Source organism: Moschus berezovskii, chromosome 19 (genome assembly GCF_049115385.1).
Source record: "Moschus berezovskii isolate FMDL1 chromosome 19, NW_MosBer_1.0, whole genome shotgun sequence".
NCBI lineage: Eukaryota > Metazoa > Chordata > Mammalia > Artiodactyla > Moschidae > Moschus > Moschus berezovskii.
The window spans coordinates 71,886,845-71,907,732 of NC_142478.1; the positions used below are offsets into that span (position 1 = coordinate 71,886,845).

Genomic DNA, 20,888 nt, shown 5'->3' on the forward strand with positions numbered 1-20,888 from the left:
GGTTGTCTGGGCGGGTCCCAGCCGGCCGTCCGCCTCACGTTACCCGCTGAAACCAGGAAACGGAGGCTTTAAGGGCAAAGACTTGCATTTGAACTTTTTAAGTTCAAATAAGGGCTCGTTCATTCTGTCCCCAGCGCCTAAAGCAATGCCCAGCAACTAGTAAGCGCTCTGCCAAGTATTTGTCAAATGAATTTGTCGTGTGCCCAAGATAACACAAGAATGTAGTAGTGCCATGAACTGGACATTTGTGAATTTGCTTCCCTAACCTGGATTCTTTACCGTCATGGTTACAGTAGAACATCCCACAACAACGAGGGCAGCAAGTGGAGGAGAGCATTAACCCCATCTTAACCTGCCCTTTCCCCCCCCATTTTTGGCTCTATTTGACCAAGGCAAATCTAATGCAGCATTTGACAGCTTCAAGTATTTTCTACTCCTGCTATGAATCGTACAGATGGGGTTCAGTACATTCTACTTAGATGAACGTAGAAACCGAATCCCTGCTTATGCAGTGCGGTTCCTTCTGCCCTCGTGGGAGGCTCTCCCTAACAGTATCTCGGAGAACACAATACCCACCAGTGGGACAGATGAGCCAGGTGGACCTGGGAAGCTGGCCCTGCCTGAGGGGTCACCTGCCAAATTTCCTTGTAGATGAAGAAAAGACATCATGGTTTATAGTAAATATTTAATTGGTTCCATCAGCAACTCCAGCACAAGTTTTCCTGAAAGGGAGGCAGAATCAAGCTACCCAGAGGTTTGTGAGGTGTGGGGATCACTGAGAAGGCCTCCAAAGTCACTGACCCCACTCCACACACCCGATGGCCCAGGAGAATGAGGGTAGGGCTGATAGACTGTGAAGAGGGAGAAAAGGAATTCGGGGTGAGGGAAATACAAGAGCCAGCCCGTAGCTCTGCCAGTAGGAGAGTAGTTGGGCGAGCAGGAGGCGCTCCCTACACAGAAGGGCTGAAACAACTCATTCAAGATCTCAACCTCTTTATTTGGGGAGAATGAGGTGCACCTCTCTTCAGCAGTTTTGTATTAGAAGCCCCTCCCCAAGTTCTTGTGTCACCTCTATTCTACCTTCCCCATTCTGTATTCCAAACTCTTCAGTTCAAATCCAAGTTTTGAGTTCTAAGTTCTACCTTCTGGGTTCCTGTTCCATTCTGTTCCCCTCTCGCAGGTTCTTCTCAGATCCCATTCTTTTTCTCAGCCTTTCTGGGTGGAATATTTGGACATCCTGCCGACGTAGCTAATTTGAGGGCTTTCCCTTTTGCTTCTTGAGGCAGTTCTAGGCTTTTTTTCAGCAGGAGGGTCTTGGCTCAGACTGTCCAGCAAGTGGGTGGCCCAATGGAGACCAGGGAATTCCTGAGAGCCTGGCCTGGCCTAACCTACTTCCAGACCACCTTTAACCACTGGACACACTACCTTTTGTGCAACTTAAGCTAAACTGAGGATTTCCAGGGTGATGATTATCAACAGGTGACCTTGAGATGGGGAATCTTAGGAGGAACCTGGACAGCATGTTAAAAAGCAGAGACATTAGTTTACCAACAAAGGTCCGTCTAGTCAAGGCTATGGTTTTTCCAGTAGTCATTATGGATGTGAGAGCTGGACTATAAAAAAAGCTGAGCGCCGAAGAATTGATGCTTTTAAACTGTGGTGTTGGAGAAGACTCTTGAGTCCCTTGGACTGCAAGGAGATCCAACCAGTCCATCCTAAAGGAGATCAGTCCTGGGTATTCATTGGAAGGACTGATGTTGAAGCTGAAACTCTAATACTTTGGCCACCTGATGCGAAGGGCTGACTCATTTGAAAAGACCCTGCTGCTGGGAAAGATTGAGGGCAGGAGGAGAAGGGGACAACAGAAGATGAGATGGTTGGATGGCATCACCGACTCCATAGACATGAGTTTGGGTAAACTCTGGGAGTTGGTGATGGACAGGGAGGCCTGGCGTGCTGCGGTTCATGGGGTTGCAAAGAGTTGGACACGACTGGAGACTGAACTGAGGAGGAAATGTGAGAAGACATAAAAGGTTGCTGTTCCATTCACAGAAATTAAAAACTGCTTCCTGCAGAAGGGAAAGGGTGGGCAGGGAAGGTGGGAAGGGTCTGGGCAGGGCTGCAAGTCTTCAAAGCCCCATATCATCCTTCAGCTCCCCCTTGTCTGACCTGAGCACTAACCCCCTAGAGTCCATAGGGTAGGAGAGAAAACCAAGACAGCAGAACTGGGAGCTCCTCTGTCCATGGCTACCCTGAGGGAGAAGGGGGAGGAGGTGGAGGTAGCGGCAGCATCACTGGAGAGGTGAGATCTTCAAAGGGATCATGATCCGAGACTCCATGTGTCGCACCAGGGGGACTGCAGAGAGAGAGGCAGAGATCATGAAGGGGCTGGAGGGGAGCCAACCCCCCAAAACTGTCCTTGAAGAAGGCGGAGGAAGCCTGGGATGCTGAGATAGCTAAAGCCCCCTGCTCTCCTGGAGTGGCCTACGGAGAGCACCACGTCTCCTAAGTTATAGGATATGAGGGGACTGAAGTTATGACAAAATGCAGCTTTCAAAATTTGAAGGAAAAAAAAAAAGAGCATTGTTTATTAGTAAAAGTGACTTCACAGATATTATTGCTTAGGACAAAGCTAGGCAAAGAACAGGGTAGGGGGATTCAAAGGAAGAGATCAAGAAAATAATAGCAGCAGAAGGAAACTGGCAGGACACAAGCTGTGAGGGTGGTCCCCCGAGGGGCTGAGGTTTGAAAAACACTGATTTAGTTCAACTGACTCATGTTACAGGTGGGGACGCTGCATTCTAGAGAGGGTCAGCCAAGGTCACCCAGGTGGTCAGACTCTTTCTTCCTGCTCAGCGCTGTTAAACTTGACCATGCTTCCAAATTTCCTACAGTTCTCGTTCAAGTGCAGATCCTGATTCAGTGTGTGTGCGGGGGAGCGGGTTGAGATTGGGCATTTCTAACAAGCTTTCAGGAGAGGATGACACTGTCATCCGGGACCACACTGAGAAGAATGAGGCTCCTCGTCAGGAGACACATTTACCAGCTGGTAAGTGTGCAAGCTCAACTATAAGTTCCTTCATGAGAAAACAGGCTCCTGTTCCTTCTGCACTTCCTGACCCCTTCCCACCAGTCAGCACACAGTGAGAGCTCAATCAGCACGTACTGGTTCCAGGTGGTTCTCAAGAGTCGCAGCAAAGTGGCAAATGCCATAAGCAAAAAACTTGCTTGAAAAAAACTGCTTCCTCTGCGCTGGAGTCTGGGCTATAATTTTATAAATAGGCTCCTGGAACCCTCCCTCCAGCCCTTCGAGGGAGGCACCATCACCATCGCCATCTTACAGGCAGAAAAAGCATCAGTGAGGTGAAAAACCAGGCCCAGGGGCGCACTGGGTGGCCAACCACAACACTTCTCTGAAGCAGAGACCACCCGGCTGGGTTACTGCCCCTTCGAGAACTCACCTAGGACAGCCTGCATCCTGTAGAGCATGCCACTAGGGCAGAAACCTGTGAACTCACTGTCCTGAAAGTGAGTTCCCCATCAGGAGAGGTAATCAAGAAAGGCTAGCTCTCCTTACAGAGGGGATTCCATTCTCAGATGTGGCTCTTGGCAGATGACTTCTCAAAAGGTGCTCACCTGTGTAGTAGACATTTTCGTCCCAGCCCCTCTTCCTCCAGGCAGCGTTTCTGGTCTCCTCCCGAGACTGCAGGTCTTTATAGGCTGTGGGATAAGGCTTAGGCTTGTTTCTGGAGCATAAAGGACCTGGGCCTGTACCCAGCATGAGGCCCTCCTCCCACTGCCCCAAACCCTGCCCTGCTGTCTCTTCCTCCCCGGATGCTTCTGCTGTCTGCTTTGACAATCAGTTCATTTGCTGACAACTCCCAAATGTGTATCTCCAGCCCAGAACTCTCCCTCGGGTTCTAGACTCAAATATCCGGTGTCCACTTGACGTATCCACTTGACAGTGTATCCGCTATCCACTTAGATGTGTCACTGTCTCAAAGGTAACACTTCCAAAGACCAAATGTATACTCCCGATCCCTGCAACCTGTTCCTCCAGGGGTCTCACTAAGCAACGCACAGCTGCTCAAGCAGGAGTCCGGGAGTCCTGGAGTCTCCTGTCCTTCCCCGCCCCACACAGACAATTCATCCACCAGTCCCATGGGTTCCACTTCCAGACCAGTGAATCTGTGGACCTCTCAGCATCTTCACTGTCCAGGCCAGCACCCTCTCCCACCTGAGCTAGTGTAACCATCTCCTGATGCCCACTTCCTCTTTTGCTCCCCTACAAAGTGCTCCCAACATAGCACATGGCAGCCAGAGGAATCATTAGAACACAAATTGGGTCAGATCACGCTGCTTAAAATGCTGCAGCAGTCTCCTGTTGCATTTAGAACAAGGGGGCTTCCCCCTTGCCAGCTCATCCTCATGGCCTGCAAGACCCAGTGCAATCTGGCCAATCCCCATCTTCCCACTCTCTTCCCCACTCCCTCCACCCTGGGCTCCTATGCATGCCTCAAAACCCTCAAGGCCTTTCCCTGCCACAGGGACTTTGTACGTTATTCTACATGGAATACTGTTCTCTGACAATTTGCAGCTGACTCCTCATTCTTTAGCTAAGCTTACATTTCACCTCCTTAGAAAGACGTTCTGGTCTATTCAAGTCAATGAAGCTTCCCATGTTTGTCTTCATCATTTCTCCCTGTCCCTTGATGACTTGTAAAAATCCAAAATTACCCTTTTTGTTAGTTTATGTCTGAGGTGGTGTCTCCCTCTGCTAGAACGTAAGCTCCACAAGGGCACTAATGTTTTCGCAGTGTCGACGCAGAGTGACAGTGGGGAAAGGAGGGGCCACGGAGGACTCCTGGCGGGTCCCCAGCCTACCCCAGAGATGGTGCACGACGTAGAGCTCTCCTATCTGAGAGAAGAAGCCGCCCACCGCCTCCTGGTTCTCCTGCCGGTACTTGATAGCCCGAGCCCTGGGGGTGGCAGAAGAGTGTGGGGCCGAGGCCAGGGCGGGTGCAAAGGGTCCTCTGCAGGGACCCCAGTCTGGTTTCTCAGTCACACATTGAGGGAGGAGCCCAAGATAGAGCCCTCGGCTCTCAGAGATGATCAGGGACTCAGGTGATGGAGGTGCGGCTGCTGGCTGTGTGTTCTACCCCAATCGTCTAGAGGATCCTCACCCCCTTGGTTGGATCGTCGCCTGCTCCTGGAGCCACAAGGCACAGAGGATGCCATGTTCTCTGCCACAGCACCCGGAAAAGGAGGCCCACCAGGCGATCAGGGACCCCCAACTCCCTGGCACGACCACTCACCAATTGTTTCCCCACTCGATCATGGTTCCTGGCTGAAAGAGAACCAGAGCAGAGGGTGGGAATGAGCCCCTACCTGGGATTTCAAGCCTCGCTGTTGGGTGGGGCTGGGAAACTGTCTCACCAGCTCCAGGGGCCCTGACTCACACCCGAGCCTGCATGTATGCACATGTGCATACATACCTCTTCTGAGGCCAGAAGCCCCAATCCAGGTGCTGGGGCACTGGGCCCACCCCCCACCTCTCAGGGTCCCTGGACAGCACATTGCTGCAGGGAGTGGGGAGACACCTTGAGCTTGTACGTCCTCAGCTCGTAGATGTTGGGGCCGGCTCTAGGCTGTGGCTCGTTCCAGAAGCTGAACTCGAGAAGCAGCTGGTTTCTCCTAGAGAGCAGCATCTGGCTCCGCTCCTTTCGGAACTCCAGGTACTCCTGCGGGCGGGGTGGAGCCAGGCGAGCTGGGCACAGCAACCAGGAAGTGCCCCGCCCCCCAGTGGTGTGCCCCAGAGGGAGGCAGAGGCAGCCCCCAACACAGGGCTGAGTCAGAGTCAGCATCCGGAGAGGTGTGCCGAGTGGATGCCCACGTACCTTGTTATTCTTGAGCTTGTTCATGCAGTCCATGAGGGCTGGGTAGCCCCCTGAGAATCGCCATAGGTGTACTGTTTGTGGGGACAGGGAGGAAGGCACAGGTCAGGGGGCTGTGGGGACCCTGCCCTGCTCTGTCCCCACCAAGCTCCATGTGTATGTAATGGGAGGAGCCTCCTGCCGGTTCTCTGTAGCATCAAGACTCTGAGTTCCTCTGCCTTGCCGGGGCAGTGCTGGGCAGGGGGAAACCCCAGACACAAGCCTAGGAGACTAGGGTTTGAGCTGAAGCTCTGCCAAGTGGCCTCTGACCCCTCTAGGCCTCAATGTCCTCATCTTGAGAAAAAAGCACCCACCCAATCTTCCTTAAACAGCAACAAGAGGATCAGAGTGAACTTGTACCCTAGGATCTGTGGCATGTGTAAAGCTGATCTCATAGCAGGTCTGTGAGGGGTAGGCTGGTCAAAGGAAGAGGCGGGTAGGCTGAGATGGATTACTCCAAGACAGTGAACTGAAAATGAAACCAAGGAACAGAACAGCATGTGCGGTATGCTACCATGTGTGTTTAGGCAGGGAGGGACATATCCAGAGATGCTGGTCTGTGCACCGTCTCTCAATGGGGACCAGATAGATTGTGATAGGAGATGCCCTTGGGCCAGAGAACTGAGGCTTCGGGATCTTGAGCAGGAGGAAGGCTTACTTTCCAATGAAAATTCTTTGTGCCATTTGCATTTTTTATCACAGCCTCTGTACTGGGTTCTTACAAATTCATTAAAATGTGGATTCCTCAGGGGGTCTGCTCCCTACCTGATTCTACAAGGTGCACAACCCTTCGAGACACCCAAAATATAGACAGGCTTTAAAATTCAAGCTCCCATTACTCAAAGTTCATTTCTCAATTAGCAAATACTTAGGAGAATCCAGGAAGTACTGCAGAAACTGATCAAGCTGTACCTAAAAATGGGAAAGCTGTAAGGGGTGCAATGGAAGACAGTCGGCTTTTTCTTACCCCACTATCAATGTGTCAATGATTACTGAAACAGAAAAAATGATTAAGAGAATCTACCTAATTGTAGAACACAGATTTTTTTTTAAAAATACTATTATCAGGGCAATTGAAGGATGAGATAGGTTGGCTCGTGAGATAGTGAGCTCCCCATTGCTGGGAGTGTTCAAGGGAAGCATAAAGGACCTTCTATCAGGGCCAGAGGAGCTCCCTGTGCTATCTGCAGTCTAATCAGCACTGTCTGAAAGGACTCTCTACTATGATGGAAAAGTTCTACAGCTGTGCCGACTAAGATGGTAGCCATGAGTCACATATTTCTATCAATGGGCACTTGAAATGTGGCTTCTGTTGACTGAGGAACTGAATTTTTCTTTTTATTTAACTTTACCCAATTTAAATTTAAATAGCTGCATGTGGTTAGTGGTTACGTCCCAGGACAGCACAGATCTAAACGCCAAGGCCCCTCGGAGTGGCTGGGATGCTGCGAGTGAACCAAATTCATGTGTGGGTTCTCACAGCTGGTGCCAACTGACATGGGATGGGGCCTGCTGGGGGTATTCCTGAAGCTGCACGGAACCAGCTCAGACAAGAGGCCCTGTTCATTCCATAAATATGTACGGCATCCTGGGGATTCTGTGGTGAAGAAAGACAGGCAGGGGCCCTGCCCGCTGGGAGGCAGACACAACAAGGCACATGGTCAAGGCTGTGGAGAGGCACATCCTGGGGGCTGGGGAGACAGGAGAGCTGCCTCACCCAGCACAGGTGGAGGGAATCAGGGGAGGCCTCCAGGAGGAGGTGATGTCTACACCGAAATAAAAGGTAAGTAGAGGAATGAGCCAAGAAAAGGAAGCCAGGGAGAAAGAGCTTCAGGCTGATGAAACAGAGGCAGCAACAGCCTGGAACTAGGGGAAAGCCTGTCCACTTGAAGAACAGAAAGCAGTCCGGGGTGGGATGGTGCAGTGAGCAGGGAGGTGTGGCGAGAGGAGACCCGAGGCAGTGCAGGGCAGGACTCAAGAGCCTCGTGGGCCATCCCAAGGGCAGAGGGAGCCATCACAGACGTGAGCAGGGGAGGAAGCCCATGAGGACTGCACTGAGAAGGACCCCTCTGGGCACCGCTGTGTGGGGGGCGTGGAGGGCAGCCACCTGCGCTGGGCGGTGGGCACTCACCTGCCTGGTCCTGCTCCCCGTACCACGTGTTCCAGTTGCCCACGAGCGAGCAGGGGTAGTCCTCATCCAGGTGCAGCTTGGGCAGCACGGCCTCCCTGTGGGGGAGGGAGGGGCAGAGAGAGCGGGAGGGCGTGCACCCGCCCCCAGAGCCCCTGGGATAAGGCTTCCCCCTCAGGGCCGCACAGGACGACGCATGGCTCGGAGCCCTACAGCCCCCGGATCTGTGCACGGAGAGCAGGGCTGGGACAGAGCCCCCATCCAGGCAGGGCGGGGCAGGAGGGTTGGGGCCACTCACGTCAGGCTGTTGTAGGCGTCCAGACACTCGGGCTTCACATTGTGAACTGTGACAGAGGACAGGGAACGGGAGCTGAAGCGGGGCGGAGGGGTATCTGTGGGAAGCTGCGACGGGGGTAGCCCCACTGGGCCTGGGCTCCCAGGACGGTTCAGATGTCCCAGACCCTCTTCAAGTCCCCAGCAGGAGCCTCGCAGGCCCCCGGGAAGGCAGGTCAGCCGACTCAGCAGCCACTCACACTGGATCTTATAGAGGTTGCTGGTCTCCTTCTTGGACAGCAGCGTGGAGTGGGCGTCCTTCCGGGGGTCCACCTTGTGTACGAAGAGGGACCGGAACCAGCTGCCTTCATTGTCCTTGGAATAGAAGCTGCAGGACAGAGGAGTTCAAGGGGGACCTGCTTCCATCTGCCCAGACGCCTTGCTCCCCGAGGCTGGTGACCCACTTTTCTGGGAATGGGGCCACGGAATCCCATGGCAGCTCCAGCGGATTTCATGTCACTGGAGCCAGCCACGGGGATCCTGGCTGCCCAGTTCGCTTCTTGAAAACTCTGCAGAGCCTCAGGAGGCCAGAAGAGGCAGGCCCATCTCCCGCCTCTCTCTCCAGCCTCCCTGCCTCCCCTTCACCCCCTTCCAAGAGGTCCTCCACTTGGACCCTGAAATTGTATCCCTTGCCAAAAGGGTAAACCCCAAACACATCTTGCCTGGTGTCCAAAACCTACCTGTGACAGCCCAACCTACCCTGGCAGCCTCCCCTCCAGTCCACCCCCTACCTGTGTGTCCTGCTCTCCAGGTGTGCCTCTCCCTGAGCACCAGATTCTTTCACTCTGTGCTTTCTTTGAAATTTTTGTCCCCCCCGACGAGAAGCCTGCGCCCACGGTCCTCCCCAGTGCTCACACTACACCTGGCCCGTGCCTGATGCCAGCCCCCACAAATGGAGCACCCAAGACACGCACGCTCTGTCCTTGAGGAGGTCACAGTCTGCTGAAAGAAGCAGACCTTGGAACAGTTACAGCCAGAGGTCTCTGGGAGAGCCCAGATGAGTGAGCCTGAACTTGGCCCCTGGAAGTCTGGGTGAGCTCTCCAATGGAGGTGATCTGGCCAGTTTCCAAATCTCCAGGCTGATTTGGCAGATAAAGGCAGATAGAGGGGGTCAAAGGCATCAGAAGGCAAGATTCATTCATTCATTCAGACAACACTTAATTGACAAAGACCTGCCCTGTGCACGGTACTGAATGTTAAGAGCAGGGGGACCAATCACCAGGTCCTGCCAGATCATCACTGCAATTCCCCACACAAGGTCATTGGCGGTGGGGTTATGTTTAGGCTGCCAGAGGTGGTAAATCATCTTACCTAGCAGCAGCGGTGAGGCTTGTAGCCAGGCCTGAAACGCCAGCCTCCTGCTAGATGAGTTCCAGCCCAGGAGCCAGGCTGTGGGGGCCCCATCAGCAAGTTCTCTTCTTTTTTGAGCCTTTTCTGTGGCTAGAATAAATGTCTTGCAAATCAAAGTACTGCTTTTCTCCAAAATATGGATTGAGCACTGGGACTGATAAAATCTGAACAGCATCTTAAAAATGATGATATATTTGTATGAGCACAGAGTAAGTAAGGATTTGTTTCAAACTGTTTTTTTGTTGGTTTGTTTGGTTTTGGCTATGCCAGGCGGCCTGCAAGATCCTAGTTCCTTGACCAGGGAATGAACCCAGATCACAGCAGTGAAAGCATCAAGTCCTAACTAGACCACTGGGGAACTCTCAGCCCGACGCCGCTAATACTGCTTATACTGCTTACCCGGGAGAGGGGAGAGGACGATGGTTAAACTTTTCGTTATTCATGATAATTTTTTGTAAAGCTCAAAAAAAAACTTTTAAATATTTCTGAGTTCACAGGCTTTCTAGCATTGTGTGTGTACTGCTTCATTAAAAACAAAAAGACACGAACTTCCCTGGTGGTCCAGTGGTTAAGACTCTGAACTTCCACTTCAAGGGGCTAGCGTTTGATCGCTGGTCAGGGAACTAAGATCCTGCATACCATGCAGTCCAAAAAAAAAAAAAATCTGGGAAATAAGATGTATATATATATATATAAAGCCATTAAAAGTATATATATATATATAAAGCCATTTCTTTTTCCAGGGGATCTTCCTGACCCAGCAATTGAACTTGGGTCTCATGCATTGCAGGCAGATTCTTTACCATCTGAGCCACCAGGCAAAGTCTACACTTCAATGTTTTAAAAATTTTAATTAAAGAAAAAAAAGACAGTTGTCATCAGATGGCCAATGTGGTGTGTGGAAACTGGAGACCAGAATAAGGGAGCCTCACTATGGCTAACACTGGCTGAGGACAGCCTCTGCCAGGGACCCGTGATCAGCTTGTCAGTACCAGGATCCCGCTGAATCTATGCAATGACAGTAGAATGTTAATACTATTCATATCCCCATTTCTGAGATAAGAAAATCGAAGGTCATGGGTGGGAGGGTTAAGAAACTTATCCCAGATCACAGAGCAAATTGGGGTAGAGAGCTCTGGCAAGAGCCCAGAGATCTTTCCTCTAAAGCCAGCTCCAACCTCAGGTCAGGCACCAACCGGGAGCACGAGCATCAGGGAGATACCATAAAGCAGCAGGTGTTTTTTAGCAAAGCCACTGGTAGAGGGACCTGACCTTTGGTTTGAATGTAGAAAGGCTGTTTCTCCTGGAAGCGATGGTGACAGAGAGGGCAGCAACTCCTACTCTCTGTCAAGCAAGACCTTTGCTCCAGGACTGGACCTTGAGTAATTTATTAACATCAGCATTGACCAAGCGGCCAGCCCTGGGGAGAGAGCCTGGAACCCGGGTGCTGGGGAGTGAGGGGGGAGTGTCCGGGAGCTCCCAACTCTTCCCACTTCCTCTTTCCTGCCTCTGCATCGCATCTTGGTTTCACCGCATGTCAAAAGAGCAGGGCGCTGCAGCCTATCTCCAAAGATCTTTTCTGCAGGTCTCAAGGAGATCCCAGAGCAGGGTCTGAACTTAAAGCTAGCATCTGTGGGTTCACATTTCAAGAGTTCAAATTTCACTTTTTCAATGAAATCACAACATTCTCCTGTCCTTGAGCTCCCCAACCCTTCTCAGCCTGTTCTCTATTTTTTCCATAGCTGCTCCTAACATGCTGTAGAATTTGGGGGTTTATTATGTGCTGTTTGCTGTCTTCCACTGGCAGCAGCCCCATGTAGCCTGAGATGCTATCTCTCCTGTGCATCCCCGCAGTCTCCCCAGGGCCTGGAAGAGTGCTGGGCACGTGGCACATGCTCAGCCCACGCTGGGGGAATGAGTGAAGGAGTGTGGGGGAGGTAAGACAGAGTTGCATGAAAATGATGACATCTGGGAGGTAAGAAAGCAGAGAGAGGGTGGACCTGGGCTCCGTGTGTGGACTCCGGATGCAGGGCCCCTTTCTGTCACCACCAGCAGCAGCAGAGTTACTGCTTAAGAGCACAGGTTCTGAACAAATCCAGGACTAGTCCCAGCTCAGCGTCACCTCTCTGAGCCTCATTTTCCTCACCTATAAGGGCAACAGGATGTGCCTTGCAGAGAGAAAGGCAGACACAGCAGTGCAGCTCGTATCACTGTTCCTACCTAACTGATCTCCTAGCTCGCACTGTCCCCTTTTTCCTAACCTGCCCATCAGCTTTATAAAGTACCACGGTTGTGATGCTATCTGTCCACCTGAAAATCTTCTATTGCTCCCTGCTGCCCGTAAACCAAGGCTAGATGTCTCCACTTGCTCTCATCTATTTTGCCAAGCTTTCAAGTCAATTCCTTTTTTAAAAAACATTTTTCTTTTTTATTTGTTTTTGGCTGCCCCACTCAGCTTATGCGTTCTTAGTTCCCCAGCCAAGGACTGAACCCATGCCTCCAGCAGTGGATGTGTGGAGTCTTAACCACTGGACTACCAGCAAGTCCCCACTTCTCTTCTACATTTGGTGACCACCAATCCAAGATTCCCCATCATTAGGATCACCTAACAACTTGTTAAAGCTTTGCCAGCTTCACCCAGAACCACTGCAATGGAAACTTCAGGGGCGGGCATAGCAATCTGGGTTTTAACAAGTCTGGCAGGGGATTCTGACGCATGCTCAGGCTTAAGGATCACTGGTCTAAGGTAGTCCCAATTTCTTTCTTTTTTCATGTAATCTCAGTAAATTATCCCAGAAACACCAAAGATTCTGCTATCTAAACTATATTAAGAATGCCCCTTAGGCCTAGAAAAACCAGTTCAACCCCTTTCATAAAAATACCTCTCCTGGGACTTACAGCAGTGCAGGGGGCGCGGGTTAGATCCCCGGTGGGAAACTAAGTTCCCACATGCTGCGTGGCCAAAAAACAAACAAAAGCCCACCTCTCCTATTTCCCCCTCAGCCTGGAGCGGACATTCTCCACCCACTAGGGCACCCAGCACAACACCTTCAGCCTGGGAGTTGTTCAACAAATGTCTGCCCCAGATGAGAACTTTAGAGACACATTGGCACTCTCAACATGGATCAATGGTCTGGTGCCACTCCACATGAAACTGCTCCAGAACATCCTAGATTGACATGCTACGAAGCTTGGCTCTACGCATATTCCGAAACACTCTTCTGTCTGGAGTCAGCTGGCTTTAGAAAAGGGCCATGTTTCTGTTTACTGCTCCACAAGTATGTTTTTGGCTTCCCTGGTGGCTCAGACAGTAAAGAGTCTGCCTGCAATGCAGGAGACCCGGGTTCAATCCCTGGGTAGGGAAGATCCCTGAGAGAAGGGAATCCAGTACTACCCACTCCAATATTCTTGCCTGGAAACTCCATGGACAGTGGAGTCTAGTCCATGGGGTCACAAAGAGTTGGACCCAACTGAGTGACTCACACACACACACATACACACACACAATTATGTCTTTAGAAGACATACAGGAAGAACTAAAGTCCTTTTAACAACAGGACTACTGATGTAGCAGTGACAACCACTGTGTACTGAGCACTTACCATGTGCTGAGAGCTGATCTTCACAATATGCTTTTGAGAAAAATGAACCTCAAAAACAAACAAAACCAAAAACAAAATAGAGAAAAATGAGGCCCAGAGATATACCAGGTCTTATTCAAGGACAATTAACCAGTGGCCAAGAGGATTCCAATCCAGGTCCATCTGACTTCAAAGTCCACACTGTGATTGGACCCAAGTAGCCCCACTCTGAGCTCAAGAGGCCAGAGGGCCCCTCTAAGGGACTCCAGAGAGATGGGGCAGACAGAGGTTGGCAGGAGGGGATGTTCCCAGGTATCCAAGGTGGGAACCAGGGCACAGGTAACTTCGTAGCAGTCCTTGAGAGACTTGATAAGTATGAATCCAAACACCTTCACAGCAATCCCGCAAAAAACACCTGGCAGGGACCTCCAGTTCTACTTCAGAGATAAGGAAACCAAGGGCCCTAGAGGTTCAGGACTTCATCCAAGATTACGGAGCAGCAGACTGCCTATACAGCCTATACTCCTCCTGTGGTCTCTTGATGTTCTGGCTCTACCACCAACCAGTTCTGTAAGGCAAGAGAAGTGAGGTCCTGCCCCTAGCTTGGATTTCCTCATCTGGAAAATGAGGGGATCATAGAACATGACCTTCCCAAAGCCCCTTCAGCCCTGACATTATAAGGGACTCACGAAGACATTGCTTGAGACATAGTCTTGGGCAAGGGGCAACATTTGTTACAAGTTCACCAAGCACTGGGTACCTTACACACATGACTGCTAATCCTCAACAACTCTGTGAAATCATTCTACTTTCTCAACCCCATTTTACAGATGAGGAATCTGAGACTTCAAGAGGCCAAATAATTCATGCAAGGTCACCTCACTGAAAAAAGGCTGAGTTGGGTGTGTAAGTGCCAGGCAAACTCTAGGTTCTCTCCATGTCATAGGCTTTCTCCCCAATTACTGAGCCATCAATCCTAAAGGAAATCAACCCTGAATATTCACTGGAAGGACTGATGCTAAAGCTGAAGCTCCAATACTTTGGCGGCCTGATGTGAAGAGCTGACTCATTGGAAAAGGCCCTGATGCTGGGAAGAATTGAGGGCAGGAGGAAAAGGGGGTGACAGAGAATGAGATGGTTGGATTGCATCACTTACTCAATGAATACGAGTTTGAGCAAACTCTGGGAGATAGTGAAGGACAGGGAAGCCTGGCGTCCTGCAGTCCATGGGGTCTCAAAGAGTCGTGCACATCTTAGCGACTGAACAATAACAACAGGGTGAGGGGGGAAGCTGGAGAAGAAAATGGCAACCCACTCCAGTATTCTGGCCTGGATAACCCGATGGACAGAGGAGCCTGGCGGGCTATAATCCAAGGGGTCGCAACAGAGTTGGACACAACTTAGCAACTAAACGATGGGGTGAGGGCACGCACCTGGCTCCCCTTCTCCAGCCTCCCCAACCCCATGGCACAGCACTCTGTAACATCTCACAGCAAGGTCTAACAGAACTCACAGCTGCACACCTAGGCTGCTGGGCAGGACAGACCCCTGCCTCCTTTCCACAGGTGGGGGGACAGGTGTCCTCACTTCTTTGGCGAATGTTCCTGAGCACACACTGTCCTGAGCCCTGAGTCAAGGGCTGGGGAAACAGAAAGATGAGGCGATGGTCCAATGGGAGGGACAGGCAACTGTGTAGAGGGTGGGAAGAGCAGAGAAGGGGGAAGAACAGGGCGCCAGAGTGGGGAGGGCGGAGCCGCCCAGGGCCAGTCAGGGAGGCCCAGAGGAGGGGCCAAACAAAAGACCAGGCTCTGGGCCGGGTCCAACCAGCCTCCCTCCCCTAGAAGGCCACCAGTTGTGGCGCAAGGCCCACAGGGGTGTCAGGAGGCCTGGGTCCAGACTCGGTGCTGCCACAGGATGGCAGGGGGAGTGACCTTGGGAACTCCCACCTTTTCTCAGGCTTCCTTTGCTCCCCTTGTGCTGTTTATGGTTGGGGAGCCAAGGATCTGTGCAGCCATGGCCCTTGGGAATCTCCATTGCTCCCCATGCCTCTGACCCCCAGAACTAACCGAGGGAGGAGCTGCCTGTCGTAGAAGTCCCCCGGGGTGCCCATCTCACAATCACCGCAATGGCCAGGGAAAGGGCCACTGCTCCCGCCCTCTGCCAATTCCCACTCCCCACGGCCCCTCCCATTCACCCTGTCCTTCAGTCTCTACCCAGAGCCAAGTACCCAGCAGGGCAAAGACCCTGAGCCAACCTTTCCCACCTCCCCCATTCTCTGCCCAGACCTCCTCCTCAGGCTTAGAGATTCGCCCTCGGCCTCTAACCATTAGATTGCAAGCCCGAGGCTCTGCCCATCCCCCAGGCCCAGACTCTGGCTCTCACCCTTGCAGCCCCCAGGCACCCCGCTCCGCCCCAGGCCCAGCCCGGCTCTTACCGCGCCGCAGCCACAGCCGCAACGACCCGGGGGCCCGGCCTCGGGCCCCCCAGCAGCCGCCGCGCCGCCGCAGAGATGCTGCACAGACGCGGAGCCATGTTGGAGCGGTGCAGTTTGGAGGGACGCCCCGCCCCCGAACCCGGCAGCGGAGGCGGGACGCGGGTCAGCCCCGCCCCACCGGCTCGCTCGCCAGCCGGGCAGGTGGGCGTTGTCCCCTTTCGTTCCGCAACGCAGATGCAGGGCAGAGGTCCGGGTTCTTGTCCTCTGAGCCTCTGCACCTCTGCTACAGACTTGCTCTGTGGCCTGGAGCAAACCCTTCGCCCAGTCTGGGCCTCAGTGTCCACCCCGTAAAATGGGAGCACTGAACAATAAAACCAGGGGTTCTTAAAGGGGCCCTCCAGGGTGAGCGGCAGAGGGTCAGTAACCCCGCTTGAAATATTGTACAGTTCTGTGCGCCTGTGCATTCCTGCTGGGGTGGGGCACAGGTACCGTTTATCATAGCCTGAAGGGAACATACCCCGTAGCAACTTAATACACATGGACAAGGCTCTGGGTTGCAGGGACACTTTCTTTCCATCATCTCCTTTTCCCTTTCCATCCCCCTCTACCATCTCTGCCTGGGCCTCCTGGAGCTCCACGCCCTTCTCCTGCTCTGCCCAGGTCTTGTGCCTAACTTCCAAACTAGTCCTCTCCCAGTCCACGGTCCCCTAGGTCACAGACCTCAGTGGGAGCAGAGGGCCTGCAGACCCTATGGGGGGAGCAGCAGGAGCCTAATAACTTCCAGAGAATATGTACGTACACACCCCGCAAAAGACTGTCCACCCACTGAGACTGAGGCTGATGGCAGTTCTCTCCTGATATGCTCGGGGTGGAGGAGTGCCCTGGCAGGCTTTAATTTTGTGATTCCTTCAGCAAATGTTGAGTCCACGTGGCTAGACCATGTGCTGAGCCCTGAGACGCCAAACGTGGGCAGAATGACAAGCCCCCAGCCCTCTTGGAATTTGAGGCCTGGCCTGGCTGGGGAGACAAAATCAAATTGGGGCAGAGACCTTAGACCTAACCACTCTCCCCTCTCTTGCCTGACATGCTAAAAATTTTGGCTGAAAAAGTGAAAAATATACACAAAAGTATTTTTTGCCAATTGTGATACAGACTATGAAAAAATATGGAGAGCGATGAGGACTTATATTGGGGAGGGGGAAAGAGGTTCTATATAGACTTTGAGGGTCAATGATAATTTCTATAAGGAAGTGAGGCCTGTACTATTTTTTTTCCTTGTGTTTTCTGAAGCTGCTACAGTGAATATGTATTCTTTGCAGGATTTAAGAGGATACTGTATATCATCATGATAAACAAAAAACCTAAGTCGACTGTGATACACAGGCAGCGCCATCAGAATAATGCAATGAAGATACTGTATCACTGGTGCTTTATAGCTAAGGCAGAAGTTTGCTCTCTGTTAACACAAGCTGGGCCCAGTTGCTCCTTGGGTTATCAGAACCAAAGGGGACCATGACTGAAGGGTCCCCAGACACAATCACTCAGGAAAAGCTGAGATGGGGAGATGGAGATGCAGTAAGTAACATGTCACTGGTGTCCTGCGGTGGAGGAACCAAGTGTGGCCGGTGTGGAGAGGTGGGCGTGACAGCTCAATGGGCCTCACAGGTGGCCTGATGTTAGACCTAGGCTGGGCTTCCCTGGCAGCTCAGACATTAAAGACTCTGCCTGCAGTGCAGGAGAGCGGGTTCAATCCCTGGGTCAGGAAGACCCCCTGAAGAAGGGAATGGCAACCCATTCCAGTATTCTTGCTGGAGAATCCCATGGACAGAGGAGCTGGGTGGGCTACACTCCATGGGGTTGCAAAGAGTCAGACATGATGGAGTGACTAACACTTTAAAGGTTCAGCAGAGAGAGTCTGCCAGCAGGGAGCAAGGCAAGGACAGCCTTGAGCAGAGGAAGCAGTGTATGCACAGTTTATGTGAAAGGGCCCCCCGGAAGGAATGGGTTTGGACTGTTCAGTGTCATCGGATGTCAGACGTGAACGCATCTTCTCGCTCAGTACAAGGAGCACTTTTCTAACAAAGGAGTGGATGGCTTTGGTGAGCCAGGACCCCTGGACAGGGAAGGGCTTATCCTCCAGGTCCGGCGTGAGAGTCCTCAGCACACTCTTGGTGTTCCTGGCCATCTCTGCTGGGAAAATGAGGCAGGGCTGGCCCAAAGCCTCCTCCTGCTGGTCTAGGCATCTCTTTTAAGTGTATTTACTTTTGGCTGCACTGGGTCTTTGTTGCTGCTCTCCGGCTTTCTCTAGGTGCAGTGAGTGGGTGCCACTCTCTAGTTGCGGGGCACGGGCTTCTCACAGCCAGCACCTCTCTTGATTCAGAGCACAGGCTCTGGGGGGAGAGGGCTCAGTTGCCCCAAAGCAGGTGGAATCCTCCCGGACCAAGGATCGAAGGCTTACCCCTGCACTGGCAGACAGACTCTTAACTACTGGACCACCAGGGAAGTCCTAGTCTAGGCACTTCTAAGACCGTCTTCCCATCTCCTGCTGTTTGCGTGGGATAGGAAGATCAAACTAGGTCCTCCAGGAGCACGTTCTCACCCCTGACCAGATCAGATGGATGAGTCTCCATATCCAGGCCAAGGAAACCAGTCTGGCTGGCTCACTGGAAGTGCAGCTTTGAGACCTCCATTCCCATCCCAGCTAGGGAGACCAGCTCACTCCAGTTTACCCCAGACTGTCCCTGTTTGGACACTAAATGTCCCCTATCCCAGGAAACCCCTCTATCCTGGGCAAACTGGGATGTATGGTCATCCTAACCGTGGCTCTTTCCCTCTCCCTGGCTCACACATCCACTCCACCCCCAGAATCTTTTCCTCGCTTAACTACCCCCATTGACTCTGCTGAAAGGAGCAGGACAGGGGGGCTGACTTCGTGGCACTCAGTGACACGCAATGCCTGTTAACTCGGCACCTGGTGGGAATGGGTCCCTGCCCCATGGACCGTGCATTCTGGGCAGTAAACCAGATGGATGTTGGAAGACAATTCTGCAAGTAAGGAGTAATATAATTAGACCCTTTCCAATTATTGTCGAATAAATTACCCCAAAATTTAGCAGCTTGAAACAATGAACATTTATGAGCTCACATGGTTCCAAATGGGTCAGAAATTCACAAATGAGTGGCTGGCTGGGCTTCTTCTGGCTCAGGGTCTTTCACCACATTGCAGTCAAAATGTTGGCTTGGGCTGTGGTCCTCTGAAGGCCTGATGGAAGTTGTGGGATCTGCTTCTGAGATAGGCTGCTCACATGCCTAGCAAGTCAGCGCTGGTTGTTGGGGGCTCTTGGCCAGCGACTTCAGTTCTTTGCCACATGGGCCTCTCCAAGTGCTGCCTGGGTGTCTTCACCACCTGGCAGGTGACTTTCCCCAGAGCGAGTGATCCAGGAAAGAGTAAGAGGGAACCTTCAAGGACTTTGTGAATTGACCTTGGAAATCATACCCTGTCATTTCTGAATATCTCTTTGGTGATACATGGTAGCCCTGCTCAGTGTGGGAGGGGGCCTTACAAGGATGTCAATACCAATGTGTAAGATTCTTGGGAGGAATCTTCCCTGGTGGTCCAGTGATTAAGAATCTGTCTTGCAATGCAGGGGACATGGAGAGGTTTGATACCTTCCTGGTCCGGGAAGATCCCACAGGCTGAGGAGTAACTAAGCCTGTGTACTCCAACTACTGAATCCCGTGTGCTCCAGGGCCTGCGTGCCATAACAAGAGGAGCCACCGAAGTGAGAAGCCCGCGCGCTGCTACTAGAGGGCAGCACCCGCTCACCACAAGTAGAGAAAGCCCACACACAGCAATGAAGACCCAGGGCATCCAGAAATTAAAAAAAAAAGATTCTGGGCGGCTGGCTCCTACAGTTAGGTTGTGCACTGGGCCCAGCTTAATTACTGGGATTGGACTCAGATGTCTAAGCCATCTTCTATGAGCATGTCTCCCCAGCATCACTGTTTTTCTGTCCTACGGTCTCTCCCTCCCCTACCTCTCCAGGGTCCCCACCCGCCCACCAGAGTCTGTGACATCTCTTTCTCCTGAACCTGTTCATCCTCCCCTCTTGGCAGGGAGCTGACCCATTTTTTTCTCCCTCCCTCTCTCCTTTCCCAAAGCTGCCTTCATGGAATCTACCTTCATAACTCATTGCCAAGCCCTGCTGCCCAGTCTGTGAAATGAAAAGACAGGAACTGGGGACAAAGACAGATGGAGCAAAAAGGAGCAGGCAGGTTCATAAGTGTAAAATATGGACAAACCTGCCATCGTCTATTCCCTGGGACAAATAGATCATCATGGAGCGGGCTGCAGAAGAGCAGAGAGACAAAGTAGCCAGCTGTGGCAGTGTTACCCGCTCCTTATTGATAGGCTTTCATGCCTGGGCCCGACTGCTCTCTGGGAATTGCATCCTCTAGCCATGAGACCCCCAAACAGGAGTCACAGGACAAGAAAGCTTTGATGTCTCAGCTCAGGCATGAGCCACACTCATGCCCAGCCTTTCTGCAGGATAAGTCATATGCAGACATGAATTATGGGGCTTTGACATAGTGCCACATAAAAACATGATCAAAGTGCCACTCCATGTATACATATTGGAAATCATACAAATGTCAGAGAAAGAAAACATTTTCATTTGTTAAATACCAAACCATTTCAAGGCTGTTAGCGTGGAATGAATGATAAACTGCATTCACTGTGCTGCCACTCAGCAGCCGCTGCTACAGCTGAGAAACAACCACATTCTGTGTCAATTCGGAGCAAAGCACACCATTGTTAGTGTGCTTTGGACTCCAGCGACTGCTTTTTGTGCACTGAGCTGTTATTCTGCCGTTCACTGTCATTATAAACCCACTTTAAAAAGCTATAAAAATGTCATTTGACAACATCACTCACAAAGTAGGTATGCCAATGCTGAAAATCACGCCCCCAAATCAATACTTTGGAGCAGCTATCGGATGTGATAAAACGCCACAGAGAAGACTGAACCAGCTCTGTGACAGGTGCTGCTGTAAATGCAGGACAGTGTCCACAGGCAGATACAAAGCAAAAACATGGGGGCTTCCCTGGTGGTCCAGCGCTAAGACCC

General features: G+C 51.9%; 1 protein-coding gene across 1 annotated transcript; it reads right to left on the reverse strand.

Moving 5' to 3' along the window:
- Positions 1-671: 671 nt before the first annotated feature.
- Positions 672-15,889, reverse strand: NIPSNAP1 (nipsnap homolog 1). The gene is made up of 10 exons (XM_055405261.2): positions 15,760-15,889; positions 8,595-8,722; positions 8,360-8,405; positions 8,065-8,159; positions 5,898-5,968; positions 5,601-5,741; positions 5,316-5,347; positions 4,885-4,979; positions 3,637-3,720; positions 672-2,356 (listed from the first exon to the last, which is right to left on the reverse strand). The coding sequence occupies exons 1-10, from the start codon at positions 15,855-15,857 to the stop codon at positions 2,292-2,294; spliced, it is 855 nt and encodes a 284-aa protein (XP_055261236.1). The 5' UTR covers positions 15,858-15,889; the 3' UTR covers positions 672-2,291.
- Positions 15,890-20,888: the final 4,999 nt, after the last annotated feature.

Excerpts from the sequence above, each read along its gene's own strand:
- NIPSNAP1 (XM_055405261.2), bottom strand. The coding sequence starts at position 15,857 with ATGGCTCCGCGTCTGTGCAGCATCTCTGCGGCGGCGCGGCGGCTGCTG. Across the intron at positions 8,160-8,359 it reads GACGCCTACAACAGCCTGAC|GGAGGCCGTGCTGCCCAAGC; the intron begins GTGAGTGGCCCC and ends CCTCCCCCACAG. Across the intron at positions 3,721-4,884 it reads CGTCGTGCACCATCTCTGGG|CCTATAAAGACCTGCAGTCT; the intron begins GTAGGCTGGGGA and ends CTTATCCCACAG.